The sequence below is a fragment of the Hemibagrus wyckioides genome, linkage group LG27 (genome assembly GCF_019097595.1).
Source record: "Hemibagrus wyckioides isolate EC202008001 linkage group LG27, SWU_Hwy_1.0, whole genome shotgun sequence".
In the NCBI taxonomy this organism is placed as follows: domain Eukaryota; kingdom Metazoa; phylum Chordata; class Actinopteri; order Siluriformes; family Bagridae; genus Hemibagrus; species Hemibagrus wyckioides.
This window is the reverse complement of record NC_080736.1, coordinates 9067457-9090593: the sequence shown is the minus strand read 5'-3', so window position 1 is coordinate 9090593 and position 23137 is coordinate 9067457. Positions and strand designations below refer to the sequence as shown.

At 36.5% G+C, this 23137-nt stretch overlaps 1 protein-coding gene across 1 annotated transcript in view; it reads left to right on the top strand.

Moving 5' to 3' along the window:
• si:ch211-186j3.6 (neural-cadherin) overlaps positions 1-23137 on the top strand; it is a 225120-nt gene that overhangs the window by 149302 nt on the left and 52681 nt on the right. Inside the window, exon 23 of the mRNA XM_058382382.1 lies at positions 9573-9787. Coding sequence (XP_058238365.1) covers positions 9573-9787 — 215 coding nt within the window. The remainder of the gene's footprint in view (positions 1-9572; positions 9788-23137) is intronic.

Below are 23137 nucleotides of genomic sequence, written 5' to 3'. Positions count from 1 at the left end.
AGCATCTTTATTTTCATTCAGTATGTTTAAAATGACAGCTAAATGAAAGCTTTGTTTTGGGTTTCATCAGTGTTTCCACATTACATGTTTCCTTCATTCTTAAATGTTCATCTCTCACTTGTATATATGATTTAGTTGGCCTGGTAAAAAAAAATCATGCTACAGTCATGCTATAGTGCATAAGCATCTGTGGAAGTTGCAGCCAAAATAAAGAAATGCATAATGTTTTAGCGTAGCTAAAATCAAAATGACTTAAAACCTAACCTTAAAGCATATTTTCTCTTCATATTTCTGGTTGGTAAGCCTTCTTATCTCAAAAATACAAAAGCATAAAAGAAAAAAATATGTTTGTCCCAGGCTCTTGGACTTGTTAACCATAAAATATATAAAGAAATGGAATTAGATTATATAAAAGATAAAAGTGAAAACTTTACCGGAAGCAAAATACACAAGAAACCCAAAAACTACATTTGTTGTGGGGTTATTAGGAGAGTTAATTATTTCTGCTAATTACAATTAAAAATAAAATCTGGAATCTTATTAAAAATAGTGAGAATGAATTTGATTAGATATTACAGCAAAACATCATGATCTTCTGCCTTATTTTTTACGCTTGCCTTGTGATTAGGTGAACACGATCTTGTGGAGAAACTTGTCTGCATGTGGTAGAGAAAGTTCAGCACCCCGGTAGCAGATCACGTTGAAAAAAAGCCCAGCAACATATTTTTAGAATTCATAGAGTGTGTCTTATTAGTATCTAGAAGCTCATTAGGTCAGTAGTTTAGTATGCAATCCAGATTAACAGAATTTATTCACAGAATATATTAACCGGAGTCCTTGAGTCCGTGCTGAAAGACCTGAAGTATAATTTTAGCTGCACTGGATTGGTGATTGAGAGTTTTGTCCTACTGGGCCAGTGCTTATGTGCTCATGGTCAATTAGCACTACTTAAGCAAAAGGCTAAAAGCAACATATTAGAAGTTGGGCCTCTGTAAAGTATGATGAAATAGTGTGATGAAATGGCATGAAAGACTTAGCTCTTGTTCCCTTCGCTCTCGTTCTCATGCTCAACGGCATCTTCGAGAATGCCAAATGACTCAAGCTCAAGTGAACTTTCCAGATAGATCTCGTCTAATATTTGTAAGGCTAATCCTCTCACCACTGAGAGTTCTTGCAAATATGAGGTGCGGCATGCTTTTCTTCTGCTTGCTATTCAATTCAATTACCAAGGTCTTGCACGAGTATTGATTTTCCTTACAGAATAACAATACACAAGGAGAGGGAGGGAGGAACGGTGATGGATGGGAGAGGATTTATATTTTTATTTATTATTTTTTTTTATTTTCAATATGAAAGTTTAGTTAATAACTAAATCTCTGGTGTCACTCAAGGGGATGCTGGCAGACAGAATATAGTTCACATCTTTAATTTCTCATTAAAACCAACTCTGGGAATCTGTTTCTATGGGAAATGATGTGAGATTTAGCAACAGGTTGCACTTATTGCCTTAGGGAGCCCTGTTCCTTCCTGATGTAATTGATCTCTTTCAATTATGTGGAAGGAAATCTATATGAGCATGTGAGAGATTCCACATTTAATGTGCTTTAGTATTTCATTGGGTGTTGTACATAGTATAGAATGAATATAGAGGTGGGTGGGGGCAGCTTCGTTTCAGTGCTAATAATGCAAAATGTTTACAAATGTGGTATAATTAATATCCCGTAGGGTCATTAGTAATGCAGAGCAACAAACACATCATCAATATCAACTAGTGTATTCCAGAGAGCTTGTTTAAAATTAAATGCATGCATTTGATTGCTGCATAATTTATCAGGTGGCAATCAACACTTCCTTAAACACACACATGCCATCCATGCCTCATCACAGCCAGTTATATTTTCCAGCTCCAGTATATACAGTAGGTAGCTACATTTACAGCCCAATAATGACTAATAACTCAATTAAGAGAAAAGGAAAAAGATTCAATCAGTTACAGTCAATCTGAATGAATTTTCAGATGGAAAGTGCTATATAACTGGTTTATACAGCTCTTTCTTACAAGAAATTGTGGAAAATGGGTCTCTTCATTGGTTCCTGGTGGTTTTGTAATGGGCTATAATGATTAGTAATAGTATTTTGCATTTTGAAAATGTCTTAATATCACAGAGTAAGGGTCCTAATGGTTTAACAGGTGGCTTGTAATTGGTTTTAAAGGCATTTGATGGATTTCTAATGGAATTGCCCCACATGAGTCTTTGATAGGGGTGTTTTACTGTTGTAATGAATGTCTGATACCCGCAGTTCAGAATATTCCACTAAAACATTACTAAAATGCTCATAAATAATCAAGGTGTGAAGTGTGTTTTAGGCTGCAGAGACTACCGAGACTTTCTACAGTAGGTTTCGAAAATACCTGCATTTCTGTACCAGGTTACTGTGTGTTTCTTGTTTGTAAGATGAAGAGAAATAAAACTTTTTTCGATAAGAAAAGTTTCTTGTGAACAGTTTCTTCATAATATGCAATATTAATTAAATGAATTCAGATTGACAGAGCGCTTGCTATTTAAGCATAGCCAGTGATTTCCGAATCAGCACCACTTCATTCAAACAAATATGAACACACAGACATACGCACATGTTCACGTCCCATGATCTGTGATAGATGGTAGAGGATAGCAGTCATACTGCCAAGTCTCACCTGATTAATTAGGCAATTGAACAAAAAAAAAAAAATGAAACACCACTGGGGAAAAAAAAATCCATATTCATCAGCAATCTGGAGCTGCTGTTCAACTTTGCATCTTTTTCCCCCCTTCATCTGTCCTTACAGGAGAAACTGAATGCTGTGTGAAAGGCATTTTGTAGAATACTTTTCCAACATACTGTTTGCTCATGGATTCTTTATTTTCTTCATTCATTTTCTTCTCAGTTCTTAATTAAATAGAGCAAATAAAGCTGTGTATTGGCACTTGCTTTTTGTGTGCTGTAGAGCTATTTGTGTCATGAAGATAATGTTAATCCAAGATTTTAGACCTTCTCTTACCTGGGTGTGAACAATAAGATGTCACACACAATGCGCACACATTCACACACACACACAAACATTATATATATATAACATGAACAGTGTCTCATTAGGGTGTACTGTAACTTCTACTGTTTCACACACTACAGTAAGAGCCATGCTTGTTTGTGTCTGGCTCTCACAGGCTTTGTGTAGCTGTTCATGTGCAAAGCATAATAACTTTATGTTGTACCATTTTCAACATTTAATTTACAGAAACATGCATCTGGTGAAAATATTGACATTTTTCCTAGGTTAAATTTATAGTAACAGTATTGAGGGACTTTTTTTTTTTTTTAATTAGCAAATACACAAAATATGGTTAACTTTCATGAGGACTCTAAGGACATTTATTTATTTATTTATTTGTTTGTTTGTTTGTTTGTTTGTTTGTTTATTCATTCATATTTCTCTTTGTTTTATTTTTTGAATTTCAGTCTATGATTTGAGACAAGTCGGTCAATATCACGATGTCGTAATGTGAAAAAATGTTTTTCTTCTTCTTGTAATCATTAGGAAACTCAGATGATGCAACTTCCTGTCGAAGAAGTGACTTGTAGAATATTTCGGATATTTTAGAAGGCGGAATGTGTTCAAGAAACAGAGTGACACTTTGGACACTAAAACTTAAAACTAAAACTTAGCCTGTAATAGATGATTTGTGGGAAAAGGGATGTTTCATGCATGCAATTTTAACTTTAATGCAAGAAGAAGAAGAAGAAGACGTTTTTTTGACGATTATATTATATTTCAGGGTAAAGTGCTTGTAGTGGACTATGAAAAAATTTTGCTTTCTAAATGCTGTAGAGTTTTTCTTAAAGCTATTGATCTTGCACATGTAGTGAAGGATATCTCAGCTGTCTTTAAAATACCCTTTACCTTCACCTTTACTTTACATACGGACATGTATATAGATATAAAAACTACAGGGTTTTTCATACTGACGTTTCTATTTTGTTCTTGTGTGTCAACCGCTAGCGTTTATGATTTCAGATAGAAAACTGGCTTATGTCTGTTTTGTTACAGCACATATCTCTCCAACAAACTGTTGAAACCTTGACATTCTCTGTGGGAGAAAATCTGTAAATAGACAGACTTACTGATTTTACCAACACATTTGTCAAACTTGCTGTTTTGTTTTTTTTTTTTTTTTTCTTCAGTATTAAAAAGTAAATACAAAACATGTCCATGTCCTTTTGGTTAGATACAGTAATGTTTCTTAAAGCTGAGGTGTGAGAACATTTTATAGGCAGGGAAAGAACAGCTTTTCCCAGAATACTGCAAATATTTTGAAAACTATTAGCACTTGGCTGCTTTTTTTTGCTTCACTGAAAGATATTCATTTACTTGAGTATTACTTAATTATTCATTTTTGAAAATTATCTATTCATTTTACAGCAAGGGTTTATAAATAAATGCTGTAGTCTTTGCCAGGTGACCATCTGCAGCAGTGATCACCCAAGTGCAGAGGGCACCCATGCAAACCGATGCTGTGAACTGTGTCACATTTTATAACCCTTACATAAAATAAGACCCTTTGATTATGGAAAAATATTGGACCTTGGATTTAGAAATGTAAATTATCAAAGTTATGTTTGCTTTGTAAACATAGCTGTTTCAAAATGTTCTTCCTAGTGCGCAAATTTCGATTAGAAGGCGGCGGTTTCCTGTGGTGGAATGAAACTTTCGGAGTCTTTTTCACCTCAGTGTTCTTTTCTGATTAAATAGTACATAGCTGATTAGCCACGTTGACAGTATCTGAGTTTTTCACAGAGTCACATCATCCAGAAGCCCATACACGATTAGCGGGATGAAGCAGTAGCAGTATATCCCAGTGGACTACCTGCATCTAGTGCGGTGCACGCTTCAGATAGATTCCGTCTGCTCTTCTCTTGTACCCTGAAGCACAGATGTGAGCCTTTCAGAAAGAGATAACCAGACAAGACCCATGTTATCGCTTCGCAATAGCACAGGCTAGCTGTGTTTAGTTTATTCATTTGACTCATGAAGTGGAAATATGTGGCACAGACCTGAAAAGAATACATGAAGCTGGCCAAGTGGTTGAGAAATGGCCCTGGGGATTTAAAGAACACACACATGCACACTGAACCAGCCACTTTATTTAGAAACGCCATACTAAAAGGTTACTGGAGACTTCCTGTCAGCCCGAGCCAGTCTAGTCTGGCCATTCATCTCTGAACCTTCTCATCAGCAAGCTGTTTCCATGTGTAGATCTACCCTGCACTGGATATTTTTTTTTTGTTTTTTGCATTGTTCTGTGTAAAGACTTTTGTGCATAGCAATCGCAGGGGATCAGTGATATACAGAATATAGAAACCAGCCTCTGGCATCAACAACCATGCATATTATAGTCAAAGGCTACTAAGATTACATTTTTTCCTCAACATTAACTGCTGCTAATATTCCTAATAAAATAGCCAGTGACTGTAAATACTCACTGATGGAAGATTACTATCAGGATTTGAACATGGATGGTGAGGTCTTGCCCAGGTCTTATTTGTTTTCAATATACTAGCTACAAAACGAGAAATTAATAAATCATGCTGGTAAGGAGTAACAGGACTGAGTTTAGCTCATCAAGATTGAATATAAGGCCTGGATTCTGTCAACTGGCCAAATAATCTGATTTAGCTTGTGGGATATTTGTTCAAATTGCTAAGGAAACACCAGCTTACTAAACACCTTACACACTCACTCAGAGAAATCTGTTGCTTTGAAGATTGGAGTGTCTTTTGCTGATGACCCTGCTGTGTACCCTGAGGCCAAGACTTTGATTATCAGCTTGGGAGAACATGATCTGATGCCTTGGTGACTCTGCTGGTTCAATGTTGTGACATTTTGAACCTAATCTTTGAAACCCATGACCATTTTCAGCATAGTTGATGCTTATCAAATACTGGTGAAAGTGCAAAGATTAAATGGCATTTTGGCAGCAGTCCCACTCAGTCTACCTTTTATTTTATTCTTTCTCTCTCTCTCATTCTTTCTTTCTCTGTCTCACTCTCTCTCTCTCTCTCTCTCCAGCAGACTTCTAAGCCTTCATCATTCCCTCTTACTGCCTCATTTAGAAACCCCCCCCCAACACATATACTGTTGCAGATTTCAGCCAAGAAAGTAAATTGCATAAACAAGAACGTTTACTTCAGGGTCTTTACATAAGGGTGCTCATAGGGCTACATGATACCTGCATAAAATTATGTTGTGAGACATTCCTCAAATTTGTAGCTTTGTAGCACACAGACTTTGTAGCTCTGTGTGACATGTCAAAAGTTAAAGCATCACAAAATATATCACAAAACAGTCATTCTGTGTATGGTGACAGTGAAACAAATAACTCATTATGGCATCAACAATCAGAATTATAATCAGAAATAAGCAGTACAAATATTTAAGGGTTATCTTATGTTTCAGTATAAATATTGGCTGTTACATCTTTTCTATGTACCTGTTATAAAGTAGGTTTTTATGTTTAAACCGTTGACACTGAAAATAGAGATAAATTAGATAAATTCTTATCTTTGTTCAGTTTATTCAGTTTAACCCCCAATTAGCAAACTATGTCACATTAATGGTGAAAAATTATACAATCGATTTTTTAGGCTGAATTCAAAGAGATATACTCTCTAAAATTGTACAATTAGTGGAATTATTATTATTATTTATATATTTATTAGGTTTTTTTATTTTTATTTTTTGCTGTGTTCCATATGCTCTTACTCTGACCTGGTTTTACATGTGTGTTTTTTTTTTTTTTTTTTATTTTGGTACCAGAATAATTAAACACATTTTAATTTTTTAAGATATACTCATTTTTAATTGAGCATGTCTTTTTCAAGCAAGAGGCTCAAAAATAGTCTTCGGTTTAAAAAGGTTAATAATCATTATATGACTCTTGTAGTTAGTTGTCATGGCATTCTAGCAAGAATATTTTATGGTAACTCAACTTATTAAAACTTCTGACTCAGGTATCAGCATCTCAGGTATCACTTAAAATCAACTTAAAATCTTACCAAAGAGAGAGTACAAGGAAACAATGGTTGGTATTTATATTGAATACTGTGTTATATAGTAACGTTTTAACGTAATATGTCTCAATATGTGAGCACAAAAAAGTAGTCAGTTGATTCTCACCAACCCTGTTGGCTATCTGGTGTTCAAGAAACCGCAATTACGTAAGCCCCTAGCATTCATTCCTGCCTAGCCCATTCGCTCTATCTCTGTAGTATTCTCGTTTTCAGCCTCTCTGATGGTCCAGTTCCTCTGTTATTGCTTCTGTCACTTGAATGTATTGCTCTATGCTTAAACACTCCATGCAAAACACTCGAGCTATCCATCACTGGCCATGTGTGAGCAGGTTAAGAAAGACAAAGATTCTCATCAACACCAGATACCATGACTCAAGTGTAACCTGACTCGTAGTCAAAACAAGAAGTTGGCTAACCCAAAGTCAGAGTGGCTTTTTATGAAACCTTAGCTTAAAACGATGCCGTCCTCCAGACAATTCCACCCTTTATTGTATTGATTGTAGGGTGAAATGTCGCCTTATTGCGAGCCGTCCAGCCCTGTCTCATGTCCTGGATGTGTGTCTGGGGAGAGAATTAGCTGCACTGGGCTGGAAAACTATCTGGATTGGGTTCTTCAAGAGACTGACATTAATCAATGTCCCCATATTAGGAATGCAATAACGGCATATTATCACAGTAAATTTCTCTGCTGGCGCACATTAGAATTCCATTCTGCACTCATACCCCCTGTCATGCGTGTGATGAATGCTTTGTAAATGGTGCGAATGCAAGAACAATCCGAGGCATCCTAGGCCGGCAATAAAGAAGTCTACTGTAGGGCGTATCTCTGGACATCTTGCACTGTCATAAACTTTTCGTGAAACGATCCAGAGTGCATTGTAGGTCTATCACCCTGCCTTTATTCACGGACAGCTGGCATTGTTGCAGGACGGCTGTTTGGTTAGATTGTATTGTTGCCCTGCTATTGTAGTGCTCACTTTGTACTTTCCTTTGATAACTGGATTCTTTAAAATGTCCCTTGAGTTAACTTTTCGAAGCCGTCTCCTTTACTTTGACATTACACAGCCTGGTAAATGGTTTGTCTTTATTGCATGAAAATATTACTGTAGAGTTTGTGGAAACTTAAAGCAAGGCGCTGGTGATCTTTCAGATTCCCCCATGTGCTCATCATTTCTTATAAAAATACTATTGACATTTTGTCTCTTCAGCATACTGTGTTAGTAAACGCAGGCATAGCTATGATTAGCAGGTGGCGTTATGGTGTTTCACACGTATTGACTCACCTGAATAAAGTTTGCTCCTGCATCTGTTAGATGTGTTAAGAAGCCATCATTTCACAGCAGCGTTTCCCTTTCAATCTTTTTCAATCCCGCAATCAGAGGCGTGCAGTTCAGAGAGTGTGGGGGAATGACACATTAAAGCTTGTGTCTGGAAAAGACTAGCATGGAAAATGCACAAGACAGAGAGGAAGTAAAGAAAGTGGAGAAAAAAGACCAGCAAAGCCAGAATCAGCACTGCATTAAAAAAAACAAACTATGATTAGACTTTCCTCAGAGTGACATGAACAAAATGGAAGGGAAAATAGCAAAGTGATGTGTGTGACGCCACTGAAATGTTGTGCTTCTGCAACTGGACTCTTTTTATAAAAGAAAGAAGAAAAAACAATATTGTCTCTGTACATATTTCTTAGTTTTTTTTTAATTAATTTTATAAAATTGTTAGTGAACCATATGGTGTTTGTGTATGTGTGATATGTGTGATTTATGTGTGTGTGTGTGTGTATGTGTGTGTGTGTGTGTGCGTGTGTGTTGTGCTCAGTTTTCCGTGTCTCACATCCTGACTTCTGATGACTCTTTTATGCAGACGAATATTACTTTACAGCATATAACTAGAGGAAATATTGACTGTCCTATGTCCACTGTGTCCTTGTGTCCATGTCACACCGCAGCTTTAGCCCTAGTGAGCTTCAAAATATCTAAAACAGTGTAAAATATTAGGAAATCGTAGTTATGCTGCTTGGCTTTGGCTTTGATTTTTGTCTGGTGTAATCATTACACTATTAGGCCACACCCCTAGTTTTGTTTTTTTGTTTGTCTATTTGTTTGTTTTATATTTATCTTTAGCTTCTTTTTTTCTGAATACCTGTCCAGAAGTCTAAAATATAACTCAAATATGTATGTATGTATGTATGTGCTCAGTATTAATCATTACAAGACGGCAAATGTTAGCACATGTCCATCTGATCTGAATAAAGTCTAATTAAGTATTATAATATAAAACAAATCCTGTGTAAACCCAATATTCAGGTTCCATATGTGGGATTTCCATATTTGGGATATCTAATTGAGTGAAATAGAATTCAGTTTTCTTAAATGATTGAAATCAACCCATTCTTGGCAGTGAAGTCAGACTTTTTCCACCTTGCTGTATTATTTTATTTATATATTTTATTTGTTTTTCAGATGTCAGTGCCCAGCACAGTTTGATGGACCCGAATGTCAGCAGACCAAGCATAGTTTCCATGGCAACGGCTATGCTTGGTTTCCTCCCATAAGGCCATGCTTCGAGAGCCACCTCTCTTTGGAGTTCATCACAGAGGTGGCAGACGGTCTGCTGCTCTACAGCGGCCCGCTCGCCCCGTTGCAACCCTGGGAACCTGAGGATTTTATGGCTATAGGTAACGTACATAAATTTTCTCTACTGCAGAGAGATAGGGAATGTCTGGAAGAAGGAATGATGGGGGGGGAGGGGGATTTGTTGAAAATGAAAAGTTGCCAGAGCCAGCACAGTTTCACCAAGGTCACTTTTTTCACTAGAGGTCCTTTTGCCCACATGCCACACACACTCATGGCAATGCAGTTTTTCTGCAGACATTTCTGGGAATATAGCTGATCTGAAGTTCTGATCTTTTAAATCTGTTGTGGTGTAAGGTCAGGTAAAATATAATTGCCATATAAAAGTGGACCTAAAAAATAAATATAAAATAAATCTTTTTAGCAAGACAGGTAGCGGTAGTAGCTCAAGTGGTTAAGGCTCTGGGTTGTTGATCGGAAGATCGGGGTTCAAGCCCCAGCACTACCAAGCTGCTATTTTTGGGCCCTTGATCAAGGCCCCTAACGCCCCACTGCTCCAGGGGTGCTGCATCATGGCTGACCCTGCATTCTGACCCCAAACCCTCCAAGGATAGGATATGTGAAGAAAGAATTTCACTCTGCAGTAATGTATATGTGACAAATAAAGAGTACTTTACAAACCAAAGCTCATAAGATTTGATTAATGTAATCCGGTTAGCTGTCACAAAAGTAGCGAGATACTAAATCACCTGATAGCATACTACTGTGGTATAACACTATAGCACTGCCCATCATGCATTATCCCTTACAGTACAGTACATCCTGTTGTGTTGTTTTTCATTGTCTTCATTATAAATATGGTAGTCTATCCTCATTGGCTGATACTGAAAAGTTTTTTTCATCTTCTAAAGATGGTATGAGATGGTCTATTTGGCAGTTAGGAAACTCTTACTGTAGCGCAGAATTGATTTAATCATTTTAATCAGTTCTATGCTGCTTATATATTATCATGGATCTATTATAAGGAGGAGAACAGTTCAGTGTAGTGCCTACTCAGGTTTGTAGAGTTTGCTATTTGCCAAGGTGCATTGTTCCTGAGCATGTAAAGGTCCTGAGTTGTGCCTTTTCAGCTTATGAGGGTTAGCTCATGTGAATATCAATTAAGACAATAAATCGAACCCCTAGTCTCAAATTATGGAAATTGATTGACTGATCAAAAACAATCTGAATGTCTCAAGTCTGAACAATTCTTTTCACTAATATAATTGATTTTATGGATTGATTTTAAGATTTTTTTTAATGGTCTGTGGTTTAGTTGTGAAGTATTTTGTTTAAAGATACACTGAAAATTAAAGATTACCCAGAGATCAGTAGAGACTGAGTTGCACATCCTAACAGATTGCTTGAATAAAAAATCAATGAGATGCGTAGTGTTTAAAAACAAAAACAAAAAAAAAAGAGTTCCTGTCGCTAGTTCTAGCTTGCATAGAAGAAAAAAATATGTAAATAAATCTTGGGTATTGGGAGAAAAGATTACACACGACATCAAAGGTAAACGATTTGTGAAATCTTGTCACTAAAGATAACGCAATGCGTTATTTGAGAGAGAGAAAAAAGTCCTACTCAACTCTGTGGATGATTTATGTAATTTTGCAAATATCACATTGTCTTATTGTCCTATTTATACTTCTATTTTGTTTCCATTTCTTCTCGCATTTATGTTTATGTTAATTCATTTGGTGGAAATGTGACTTTTATGCTAATGAAGAATTGTTAAATTGAGCTAGAATGGATAGAGTGTGTGTGTGTGTGTGTGTGAGAGAGAGAGAGAGAGAGAGAGTGTAAGTTTGACAGAGAGAGAGAGAGAGAGTTTGACCCACTCTCCCATCCCCCTTCAGTGATGATTTAATGTTTTTAATATAAAAGTTTGAAGACTGCAACTCCCTGGGGAGATTTCTTTAGCAAACCACAGTCCAAAATCACAGTAAAAAAGAAAAAAAGTTACAGTGCTATTTGTGCAAGTGAAACCCAGACTATGGCATATAACCTCTTCTGTCATAAGAGGCAGAGCCTGCGTCTTAGTTTGTCACAGGTTAACGAATATGCTCATTATGCATTAAAGCCTTATTTGTCATTCTTTTCAAAGAGTAATTACAATAGGGTGTACACATTTACAGCTCTAATGAACTCAACCATGTCTGTATGCGTGCTCTGAATATCTCTGCTCGCAGTTTGCTTCGTTTGAATATGATGATCATTAGCTTTGTGAATGTTCGACGCACTTTTGATTCTAAGCGCATTTGATATGTCGGGTCTTTAAGATGTGCTTGATAAATGTTTTTTTTTTTTTTTTTACCTCATCTGCTCATATTTAAAACTGTAGGAAGTTTACAATGAACTGTTTTTTGTCAGACTGAGCCTGATATCATAAGTTTCTTGCTGCAGATCTTGCATTAGTTCTGAAACTCGAGTCCAGGTTAAATGCTGTATGCAGCTTAAAATGCAAAGTGTGTGTTTAAATGCATAAACATGCACCGTCTACTTTATTAATAAAACCTGTACACTCATCCAATCAGCTAATTAAGTGGCAGTAGTCCAGTGCATCAAATCATCATGCACACATAGATCGAGAGCTTCGGTTAATATTCACATCAAATATCGGAAAAGAGGAAAATGTGAGATCAATGACTTTGACCGTGGCATGGTTTGTGGTGTGAGGTTTGACTATTTCAGAAATGGCTGGTCTGAGATTTTCACACAAAACTCTCTAGAGTCTAAAAAAGAAGTGGTGGTTGTACATTTGCAGAATTTGGCAGACACCCTTATCTACTGACTTGTCTTTTATTTTATCTCATTTATGCATCTGAGTACGTGAAGGTTAAGGGATATGCTCAAGGGCTTGCTCTAACATCTCAACCACTAGGCTTGTAGCTCGTAAATACGTGCCATCCGGGATAAGAGCGGTCAAAGAAGTGTTGTTCAATCAGAAATTCTACAGTAACCACTCTTTACAGCCATGGTGTGCAGAAAAGAATCTATGAATGCATAACATACTGTACCTTGATGCTACAGCTACAGTCAACATTGGGCTAAAAAAAAATGTGCAGCTGAAAATTGGAATTAAAAAAAAAACCAAAAAAACATAGCCACGGAAACTCTTTTTCCAATCGGTCTGGTTTTTGTTATCCTGTGCTCACTGTGCAGAAAAATCTCAAGCTATCAGCAGTTTCTGAAACACTCATACTGTCCTATCTGGCACAAAACAATTATTCCACAGTCAGAGTCATTGCAATCACAATTTTACCCATTCTAATGTTTCACCTTTGTTTCAACTGAAGCTCTTGACGTGTATCTGCATGAATTTATGCATTGCACTGCTGAAACATGATTGGATAATTGGATAAGTAGATCTGATATATGGGCGCAGATTTACTGCTTGTTTGAGTGTTTAGGGAAGAGGTAGGTCTTCGGTCTATATTTTAAGACCAGTGACTCACCTGTATGGTGGACAGCCAGGGAAAGTTCAGTCCAAGAACAGATGGCAGCAAAGAGAAATATCATGTTTTTCTTGTGTCTTGAAGGTTGATCGATGCTTGTGGCTCGAACTAGATGGAATCATGGTGCAGAGCAAGGTTTGATACGTCACTGTGCCTGTTTTGGCTTTGGATAAACATCAGTATGAACCTTATATTAACCTAGAACTTTTAGTAGGAATTCCCAGCTGAAGCTTTAGTTACATATGTTTTGGATGTTACTTCCTGAAATATTGCGATGCTCTGCGATGCGTTGCGATATGTTGTGCTGAGTTATGCCGTGCTGTACCATCTACCGCCCCTGTCTGAGCAATACACTAGAAAAGCAAATCATAATGCATTAGATCATAGTTTCCAAATTTATTTTTGGAACATTGCATTCATTCATCCTGTTAAATAACAGCTTTATCTTGGTTTGCGGTCGATCCAGACCCTATCCCAGGAAAACTGGCTTCAGGTTGGATATACATCATGGATGATATCAGTATTACAGTTGAGGAGTTGATTTACACACTGATTCACATCTATGGGCCGTCTAGAGCAGCCAGTCTCGCTAGCAGCATATTTTCCAAAGGCAGGAGGAAACCAGAGAACTCTGAAGAAACCCACACAGTCACTGGAGCATGTGAATTTCAGAATGTACAAACAGTAACCTGAGCACAGGATCGATGAAATGTTACAGCCTAACATTTTTAGATTGAATACTTAAGGGAATATACAGATAAAGCAGAGCCTGTGTGTGTGTGTGTGTGTGTGTGCGTGTGCATGTGTGTGAACATGTGTGTGTGTGAGCTTATTTGGTGCACAGAATGTAAGGAGTAAAGATCAAGATCATATCAGATACTCACAGCTCTTTATATAACGCTTAAGCAATTTAAATGACAGCATTTTTTTATTTTTTTTTACACAGCAGCCACATTTTCTGACAGCCTTCTCTTCACTTCCCCCACTCTCTGTGTCTTGAATAGCGATTGTCTGCTGCAGCTCTGACTCATCATCATATCCTCCCCCTGATTGCTGTACTTAAAAATGCATGAGGAAAAAAATGCTTTATTTAATGCATGACACACTCGAGATCCAGTGCTAATGGGAACACGAATTGCTAACCTGTTGTTGCATCCTATTCTTCTATATCGTTTTTTTTTTTTTTTTCTTCCGATTTAAGTAGTTTGACTTATCTTCCACTCATTATTTAGAAATGACTTGTCATACAGTGATATAATTAGAAAAAAATAAAGAAGCATGCACACAGTAGATCATGGACACAGTGTGGGATGAGAGATTAAAGGATAGAGCAAGAAGGATGAGGGGGTGGAAAGACAGAGCAACAGGGAGTGAAAGAAAATGATTTGAGACGGGGCATGCTGATATCGATTGAAAGGAAAGTTTTGCGCAGCTTCCACCATATTTTGTGTGTCCGTGCCCCAATGCTTGGTGAAGGGGCTTTTTTTTCCCCCCTTCTTTTCTTTCAAGTAGCATATCTAAATTGAATCCAGCTCATTCACGTCGCATAGCGTTTTCTTACCTGTGCAGGGTGAAGTGTGTCGCTACACACTCCTGAAGAAGACCGAGAGACAGCAGGAGAGAGATGAGAGAAGAAACTAGCAGAAGCACACATGAGTCTAACACCGAGAGAGAAACAGGTTGAGGTACAGAAGGAGAGTTAGAGAAAGGTTGTGCAATAAGAAAAAAAAAAGTTTTTGTATGCAGCTGTCATCTTGTTCATTTCTTCAATTTAACCTTTTGTTTTTCAAGTTTCCGGCCATGAAATTAGCTCTATTCACAGATGCTTGAGGTTCCTTAAAAAGTAAAACAGTTCTTAAATGAAGTTCTTAATAATACACTGTGATATAAATTATCCACTTCCCTCAAGAAACAAAGATGAATAATAAGAACCACAATTACAGAATTAATATCAATAATTCAAGTGTTTAAAAAAAAACAATACATTGAGAAAAAGACTGAATTTCCATAAAACCTAGGCTACAGGTTCCAATCTTCAGCATCTCCTATTACCCATTGACAGGCTATATACCTGGCCCAGTACCTGGTCTCTTTCTGGTGGACCACAATGAAGAAGAAAGCTTGTTGTATTTACTGTTTAATTTTCAAAGCCCTGAATAAAATCAATCGCTGAGCTCCCACCTGAGCTAAAAGTCAAACCCACACCACTGGTGTTTGGTAACAGACCCATTATATCATACTATTCTACCATACATGTTTTAATTTATGAAATTTAATACTATAGTTATATTTTCCATCAGTGCCAAGATCTAGTAATTAAGGAACTTTGTTGTAAATTAATGTAAACTATACATTAAAAAGTAATATTTAAATTAACTCAGTTACTTTAACACAGTTAGTTGATTAACTAGCATGTTTGGATGGTTTTATATATATATATATATATATATATATATATATATATATATATATATATATATATATAAACAGCTTTCACTGTCTAAAAAAATGTAAAATTCTTTACTTGTCTTTCCACTGAGGCAAACAAGTTTTGAACGGCTCCCGGATGTACACTCAGGTTTGTTCGTATGCTGAAAATGCTTCATATGCCGATGCAAATTTCTTGCAATTTCCAATTCTTAACGTGAATTTGAGGAGGGCGTTCATATACCGGCATTAGACAGTATTTTAAATAAACCTGTCCTTTCACCAGAATAGAAATCATCCTTTAAACAGAGAACAAAAGCAGTATGGATGGTGCTGAAATTTCCATTTCAAAATTGACATTCATAATTCATAATAACTACTTAAAAAAAAAAATCTAGCTCTACAAACACTGTTAGTACAGTAAGTAAATAACTAACCTCAGGTTATCTAGAGCACGTTTATGGTTAAAGGCTCTACTTCAATTTGTACCCTATGTAATAATTTTTTAGATCGTTATAGTGCTTTTAAGTATTAGGTCATATGTAGGCGTTTTGAAACACAGCTCTAGATAACAGGCGCATGGAGAGAACGGAGAGAATAGCTGGAGAAGAGAATGAGAGTGGAGGATGTGAGGATGCGGAGGATGTGGAAACTCTGGGCTAGACGCCTGAGAGACAGCGATAGAGGCAAAGCGTAAAAAGACTCTGCAGCGAGAGAAGAAGCGGCAGTGTTTTAGGAAGAAGACGAGAAGAGGAGGGCAGGAAGTGGATGATGAATGATGAATGGCAACGTGAAAGAGAACAGACAACTAAACGAGTGTTGCTACAGTGCGTCTCGGTGCATCACTCTTGCTCGCTCTTTCTACTCCTCCAGAGTTTCACTCCATCAGACCCTATTATTTCCGCCTGTTTTTCAGTGCACCCTATTAAACCTTATCATTGGCCTCGTGCCTGCCAGCTTCACGCCTCTCTTCTTCCTATTAAACATACCGACGCGGATGCTACAACACTTCCGCCGGAGCTGCTCACTCATGATTTTTTTCCCCTTTTTCTTTCTTCCTTCTTCTTTCTTACTCTCTTCCTAACACACACCCACACACAGATGCTCTCTCACACCCTCTCTCTCTCTCTCTCTCTCTCTCTGCCTCTCTGTTACATCTTCTTACTTCTTGAATTCATCCAAATGCTAAATACTGATGTTCAGATCTCGCAATATGGCCATGCAATATGGCATAATCTTGATATGTAACATTTACATGTTTAAGTAAACAAGGCACAGTTTTTATGCAATTAAATGAAAAAGGGCAAATTGTGACATGGAACATCAATGCAGGGCAGCGCAGAGGTGCAGAGGAAACCACTGCTGCTTCACAGATCCAAATATAATCATTTAACTCATCCTGTACTAGATTCTTTGTTCATCCAATTAAATGCTTTCTAAAAAGCAGATGTCCCACCCCTGGGGGGGCATGTCTTACTCTCTCATTGGCAGTGACCATGGTTTGACTGTGCATTTTTTCGTTTGGGTGTTTTCCCACACGCTATTCACTTTCCAACCAACGCTTGCTGGAGAAAAAATGTTTGGAGGTTGTTCACTTGGTTGGAATTGTGTGACTTAAGTTATGTGAATGTTTTACCGACTCGGATATCAGAATGTCTCTTTCTCAAACTGACATAGAGCCCAGTTCTTTTGTTTATACACCAAATTACAGCAATGATGCTACACATTTGTAAATAGTACATAAAATGTTCTAGGAATTATTAACTAGGAGTCCAGTTTATACACATCTTAGAAACATTCTAGGAATTATTGCATCCAAGTTGCATTGCATTTTTAACATAGGATATCAGATTTGTAGAAATGTATAAATTCAGGATATAAATCTTAAATTTATAAAGGTGTCCCTAATGAACAAGCCTGAGGCGATGATTGAAATGTAAAACTTCCTAAGACAATATGAGAAAGAAACCTTGAGAAGAACCAGACTCAAAAGGGAAGCCATCCTCATCTAGGTGCTACCAGATAACTTGATTATAAATAATTCCCTTCTGTAACTGTGTCAAAAAGTGCAATTGCATAACCAGGAAATTCATTCTAGATTTAACATGAAGTTTATCTCGTTGATGTCATCAACTGTTCACTGATGGAAGCTTGTGTGCAAAGCTGTTTGTGGCAATTGCAGTCCATATCCGTCTCCATGGTTTCTAAGTGGTTCTGTCCACTGCAATTCCATGATCTCCAGGCTGTCCATGTGGTACCATCCTCAGAGCAGCAAGTGGCCTCCAAGTGATGAGACTCTGACCAGAAGTAGGGCATCAGTATGGATCAGGAAGGTCTAAGACATAATTAGACATATAAATTATACATTATAACCATAATGAAATGGTTTTAAAATTAATTATAAGACTATAATTATGCCAACAAACATTTCTATACCTACTTACTCATGGCCTGTAATTAGGGCAATTTTATAGAATCTTATAAATCTTATAGAAAAGTTCATGATCACCATGCTGCAGTACACAAAGCTTCATTTCTTCAGTTTATCTTTTTCAGAGAAAGGTCATCTGTAGAAAACTACAACAGATTTGTTTTCTCACTTTCAAAAAAAAAAAAAGTTTAAATTAAACTATTTTATCCTTGGGACATTTTGCTATTTTCGTTTATTTTTTATTAAAAGCTTTAAAAAATCCCTTAAAAGTCCCTTGTGTATATATATATATATAAATATATATAGGGATATATATATATAAAAGGGACTTTTAAGGGATTTTTTTTAAAGCTTTTAATATATATATATATATATATATATATATATATATTTTTTTTTTTTTTTTTTTTTTTTTTTTTTTTTTTGACAGCACAATGTACCCAAATTTATCTGATATTTCTTTTTCCACTTAAAAATACTTTATCAACATACTGGCCCCCAAAACAAATAAAATCAGATTTATATGTAAATTTAATGTAAATAAAAATGTTTTTTTTTTTTTTGCTTCAACCACAAAAAGAAGTTTATAATAACTTTCAGGCATAACAGATTACAAAATAAATAAATAAATAAAAAAGAGGTCATGCAAAGATAAAATCGAACAATATGCTCTCTTACTGTCCCACATCTCTTTCAGTACTGTATGTTTTTTCAGCCTGTATTTCTGAATCTGCAGATTCTGACATTTCTTTCTGTTTATTTATATGATGAAAAAACTGTTAATTTTAGTTATAAAAGTTATTTCAATCTATGCAATGAATGTCCTGGGTGAGCTGAACAATTAAATAAGCATAAGATAATTTTTTTATCTCGTACATTTCTATTTATAAGTGGTGTATTAACAGCAAACAAACAACTGTACTGAATTTTTCAAGCCAGCACTTTCCAAAGAAGTTTTTGCGACTTTATCAGAAAAAAGAGCGATGCAACTTAATCAAGCTGATATGATAAGTGACCTCTAGTGGTTAAAAACTTATTCTCCTTTTTTAAAATCGTATAAAATGTCAGTTTTTGGAATGTGGTTGGTTTATGCATACAAATGTAAACATTAAATTTTATACCTGGGGCTCCTAAGTGACACAAGTGCTCTATTGCCAAGTGATTATGTGTTCAAAACCCAATGATGCCACAGCCATCCATGGCTGGGGATGAAGAGTATATGGGTGAGAAGGTTGGCTCTCCCCGTTAGTCACAGTGCTGCTAACTAACAGTGGGCATTTGTGAAGAGGGTACAAGAGGGTAAATAGCACTTTAACAAAAAATGCTATGCAGTACTTACAGTTGGCTGGCTGGTAGAGGAACCTTTAGAAACTTTTTACTCTATAATAGATTACTTTTCAGAGTAGACTTCAAGTAGAACCATTGAACAATCCTGGAACCCTTACCTATCCACCCCAGCAGCTCAAGTATGCCTATCTATTTAACTAAATCCATATGTGCAGCTATGTCCTATGCAACAAGATCTATTTATCATTTTCATAATGTTCCCATTGTACAAACTCCACTCCTAATCAGCCTTGCATCCATCTTTGAAGAAGCGTCTGGGTTCACTGGCTCTCACTGATTGGGTTGAATGAAATCATGTGGTCTCATCATTTACAAAGATTGCATGCACTGTACTTTTCATCACATATGTAGTGATGTGCATGTGGCTTTTGTTGCTGATCTCATTCATCTTTCATAGTCCGGCCTTTTTTTCTTCTTTTCCTTTTTTCTTTCTGTCAACACAATCTCCCATGCCAGGCGGTGCTCACATTTCCTCCCTGACCGCTGGCTTTTCTCTCGATTAATCTCCTCAGTTGAAAAGGGCACGAATATTTGTGTGGGTCTCGGTGCTGGTTAGAGGCTCTTTTCAAGGTTGCACAAAGATTCAGAGCGGAACCAGGGCGAGTGTCTAATCAATAGACAAATTAGACTGACAAATTAAATTTGGTTGATTAAGGATGGCGAATGGTAAGTTTCCCAAGGCTTTGCCAAGGCTGAGAGGTGTCTCAGGTTTACCTTTGTGTCACAGCGTGCCTAAGGCACCAGTGCTCCACAAGGAAATTAAATGACATTTATCGTCCCTTTGTGACACGACAGTTCAATTGGTTCACTTCTTAATCTAGGTAAAGATGTGAAACTAATACTGATGAGTGCCACATCGATTCCAATGTCAAATTATCATTCATTATTATCATTCATTATTCTCTTTTGATTTGAACTTATAGTTTTTTATTTATTGTTTTTATGAGTATTATAATGATTAGGCTCTTTCATGTTTTCATTGTTCACTATATCTATCTGTCCATCCATCCATCCATCCATCTATCTATCTATCTATCTATCTATCTATCTATCTATCTATCTATCTATCTATCTATCTATCTATCTATCTATCTATCTATCTATCTATCTATCTATCTATCTATCTATCTCTCTCATTTACCTGCATGTTGATTAGATATAAAGTTCATTTTGTGATACCAAACATAATGCAAGCATAAATCAAACCATGACTCAAGACTATATTTATGAATAATGGTTTTATATTCCTTCTTCTTTTTTTTTTGTTAATCTAAGCAATTTTTCAAAATTAGACACTGTCTTTGTGCACACAATATATTCATTAGAGCCGATGGGCTTGCCAGCGAGAGAGAGAGAGAGAGAGAGAGAGAGAGAGAGAGATACACACACACAAACACACACACTCAAACACACACACACACACACACACACAGTGGATGCAGGCAGGGTATAAATGAGCTTGCAGATACCCAGCCATGCATGTACGTGCCCACATACACACACACATTTGGAGGGCATGTCTGGTGATGAAAGAGGTAAAAAGGTTAAAGGATATACTGTTGCACCCTTAGTGAGACATGCATATTATGGTCGATTTGCAAAATCTGCTTTACATTTAAACCGCTCAGATTTTTTTTGCCTGATTTGCAGGGTTTCCAAATATCGCTTTCAAACTTCCTCATTTCCTGAGCAGGGCTGGGCAGCTCGGTAAGCCAGGATGATGAAAAACTATCTAAATGCATACATACACCATTTTTTCCTCTTATGGTACTGATTTGTATATACTAAGTGATTTGTAATGCTATTTGCTCAGTCCATATGCTCAAGAGTTTCTTTGCGACTGAGAGAAGGAAACCATTTTTCATGTTTAAGAGAGGAAGTACTCTGGGGGTGTTTAAGTTCTCCCCTGACGCTCTGTCTCGGTCTTGTGCTGGCACTGGGATTAATGTGCACTGATGGCGAGAGAAGGTTGGAATGAATTAGGGACGAGGAGAAAAGAGGAGAGGAGAGACGCTTCAGCATAGCCGCCCAGCACCATGTCTAAGTGCAAATGCATGTAGTAGTTAGAGTACATGCTTTCTGGCACACAGAGTTCACAAGAAGAGCCATGGGGAGGCTATTTACACATCCGTGACACTGTAAAACATCAAGCACGATACACAGCAGAGAGACACAGACCTAAATCCTCCCACCTCCTATATTCTCTCTCATTTTTTTTCTCTCTCTTTCTCATTTTATGTCTCATTTCCTGCATCCAGAGTTTAGAATTCTTGTATGTGGATGATTAATACCATGTATGTTATTATTTGCAGTTCTTATGCTTTTTCACCAGTACAGTGACACTCCGCCACTTGAATAGAAATGGATTTTCAGTCAGTATAAAGAAATTAATTATTTTATCGCAGCAAGTCTGATCTAAAATTAATCAGGACGGTGTTGGTTTTCAGCGTGAGATGTTTGTTTGTTTGTTTGTTTTTTTACCTCGGCTTGGATACTAGTGGTTGAAGATAACACCTTCAGATTTTAGATGCTTATGAACAAGCACTTGGGGCAGCTCAGAGATCAAAACTGGGTTTGATATCAGCATTTACTTTGAAGATATAAACATTTCTGTGGGAATAAATTTTGAATATATTTTCCTAGTAAGCTAGGTAAAAACAGATGCACATATGAACTACAAATTCTTAATTGAGTGTCTACTTTTATGTGAGCCGTTAACCACCTCTGTGGAGAGGGACATGGCAAAGAAGTTCAATGCTGAACATAACAACAAAACAGGCACAAAATCCATTTTTGGCCTCTATGGACAGAAAAAGAAAAAAATAAATAAAAGAAGGCACCAAGAGGAGCTTCATAAATATACTTCCATCATATCACTTCATACTGAGTTGTCAAGAACATGGCAAATCAAACGTTTATATTATTCTGCTTGAATATATTGTTGTTTCTATAGTAACAGCAATAAAAACATAATCAGTAATCTGATGAAGTCTGTAAGGGATGCTTATGTAAAATTTATGGAAGGTGTCTCCATTGTCAGATGTTTGAAATCAAAAAATCATGTATCACTGTTTACATAATAAAGAAATGTAATTGCTGGCAAAGTGCCTCGGAATATGAGGAATAAACACATGCTATAAAAAAAATATTTAATTTTTATGGCTGTAATGGACCTTTGCTTTGCATCTCCCCACCATGTTTTATTCCATATGTATATATAAATGCTTCAGAATTATTTAGTTACTTGAAATTATATTACTGAAAAAATAAAAAACAGACATAATACATAAACACTGAGGCAAACATGAGCTGTTATTTGTAGCAGCAAAGGGAATGATTGGGAGATGGACTGGTTTTCTGAGTAGATTTCATTGTATTTATATCTATTTCTAATGTTCACTGCTCATGCTAGCCAACACATAGTAAGCTAAACCTGACAGGAATTCTGAGAAATGATTTATTTATTAATTATTTATTTATTTATTCAATTATTTATTAGTTTATCCATGAATTCTTGGTTACACTGCTGGCTAACAAACACCAGTGCTTGCGAAAATACAACTGAAAGATTTTCTGAAGAAGCTTTTAGGTCATATATGACATTTTTCACTACTAATGCTAGCTAGTTGGTGAACATGAGCTCCCTTGACAGACTTTATAACAGATTTTTAAAGTTACATTCATAAAATATGATATAATATTATATTATATTGTATATTATACACACGTTCATTCTCCTCGTCCAACATAAA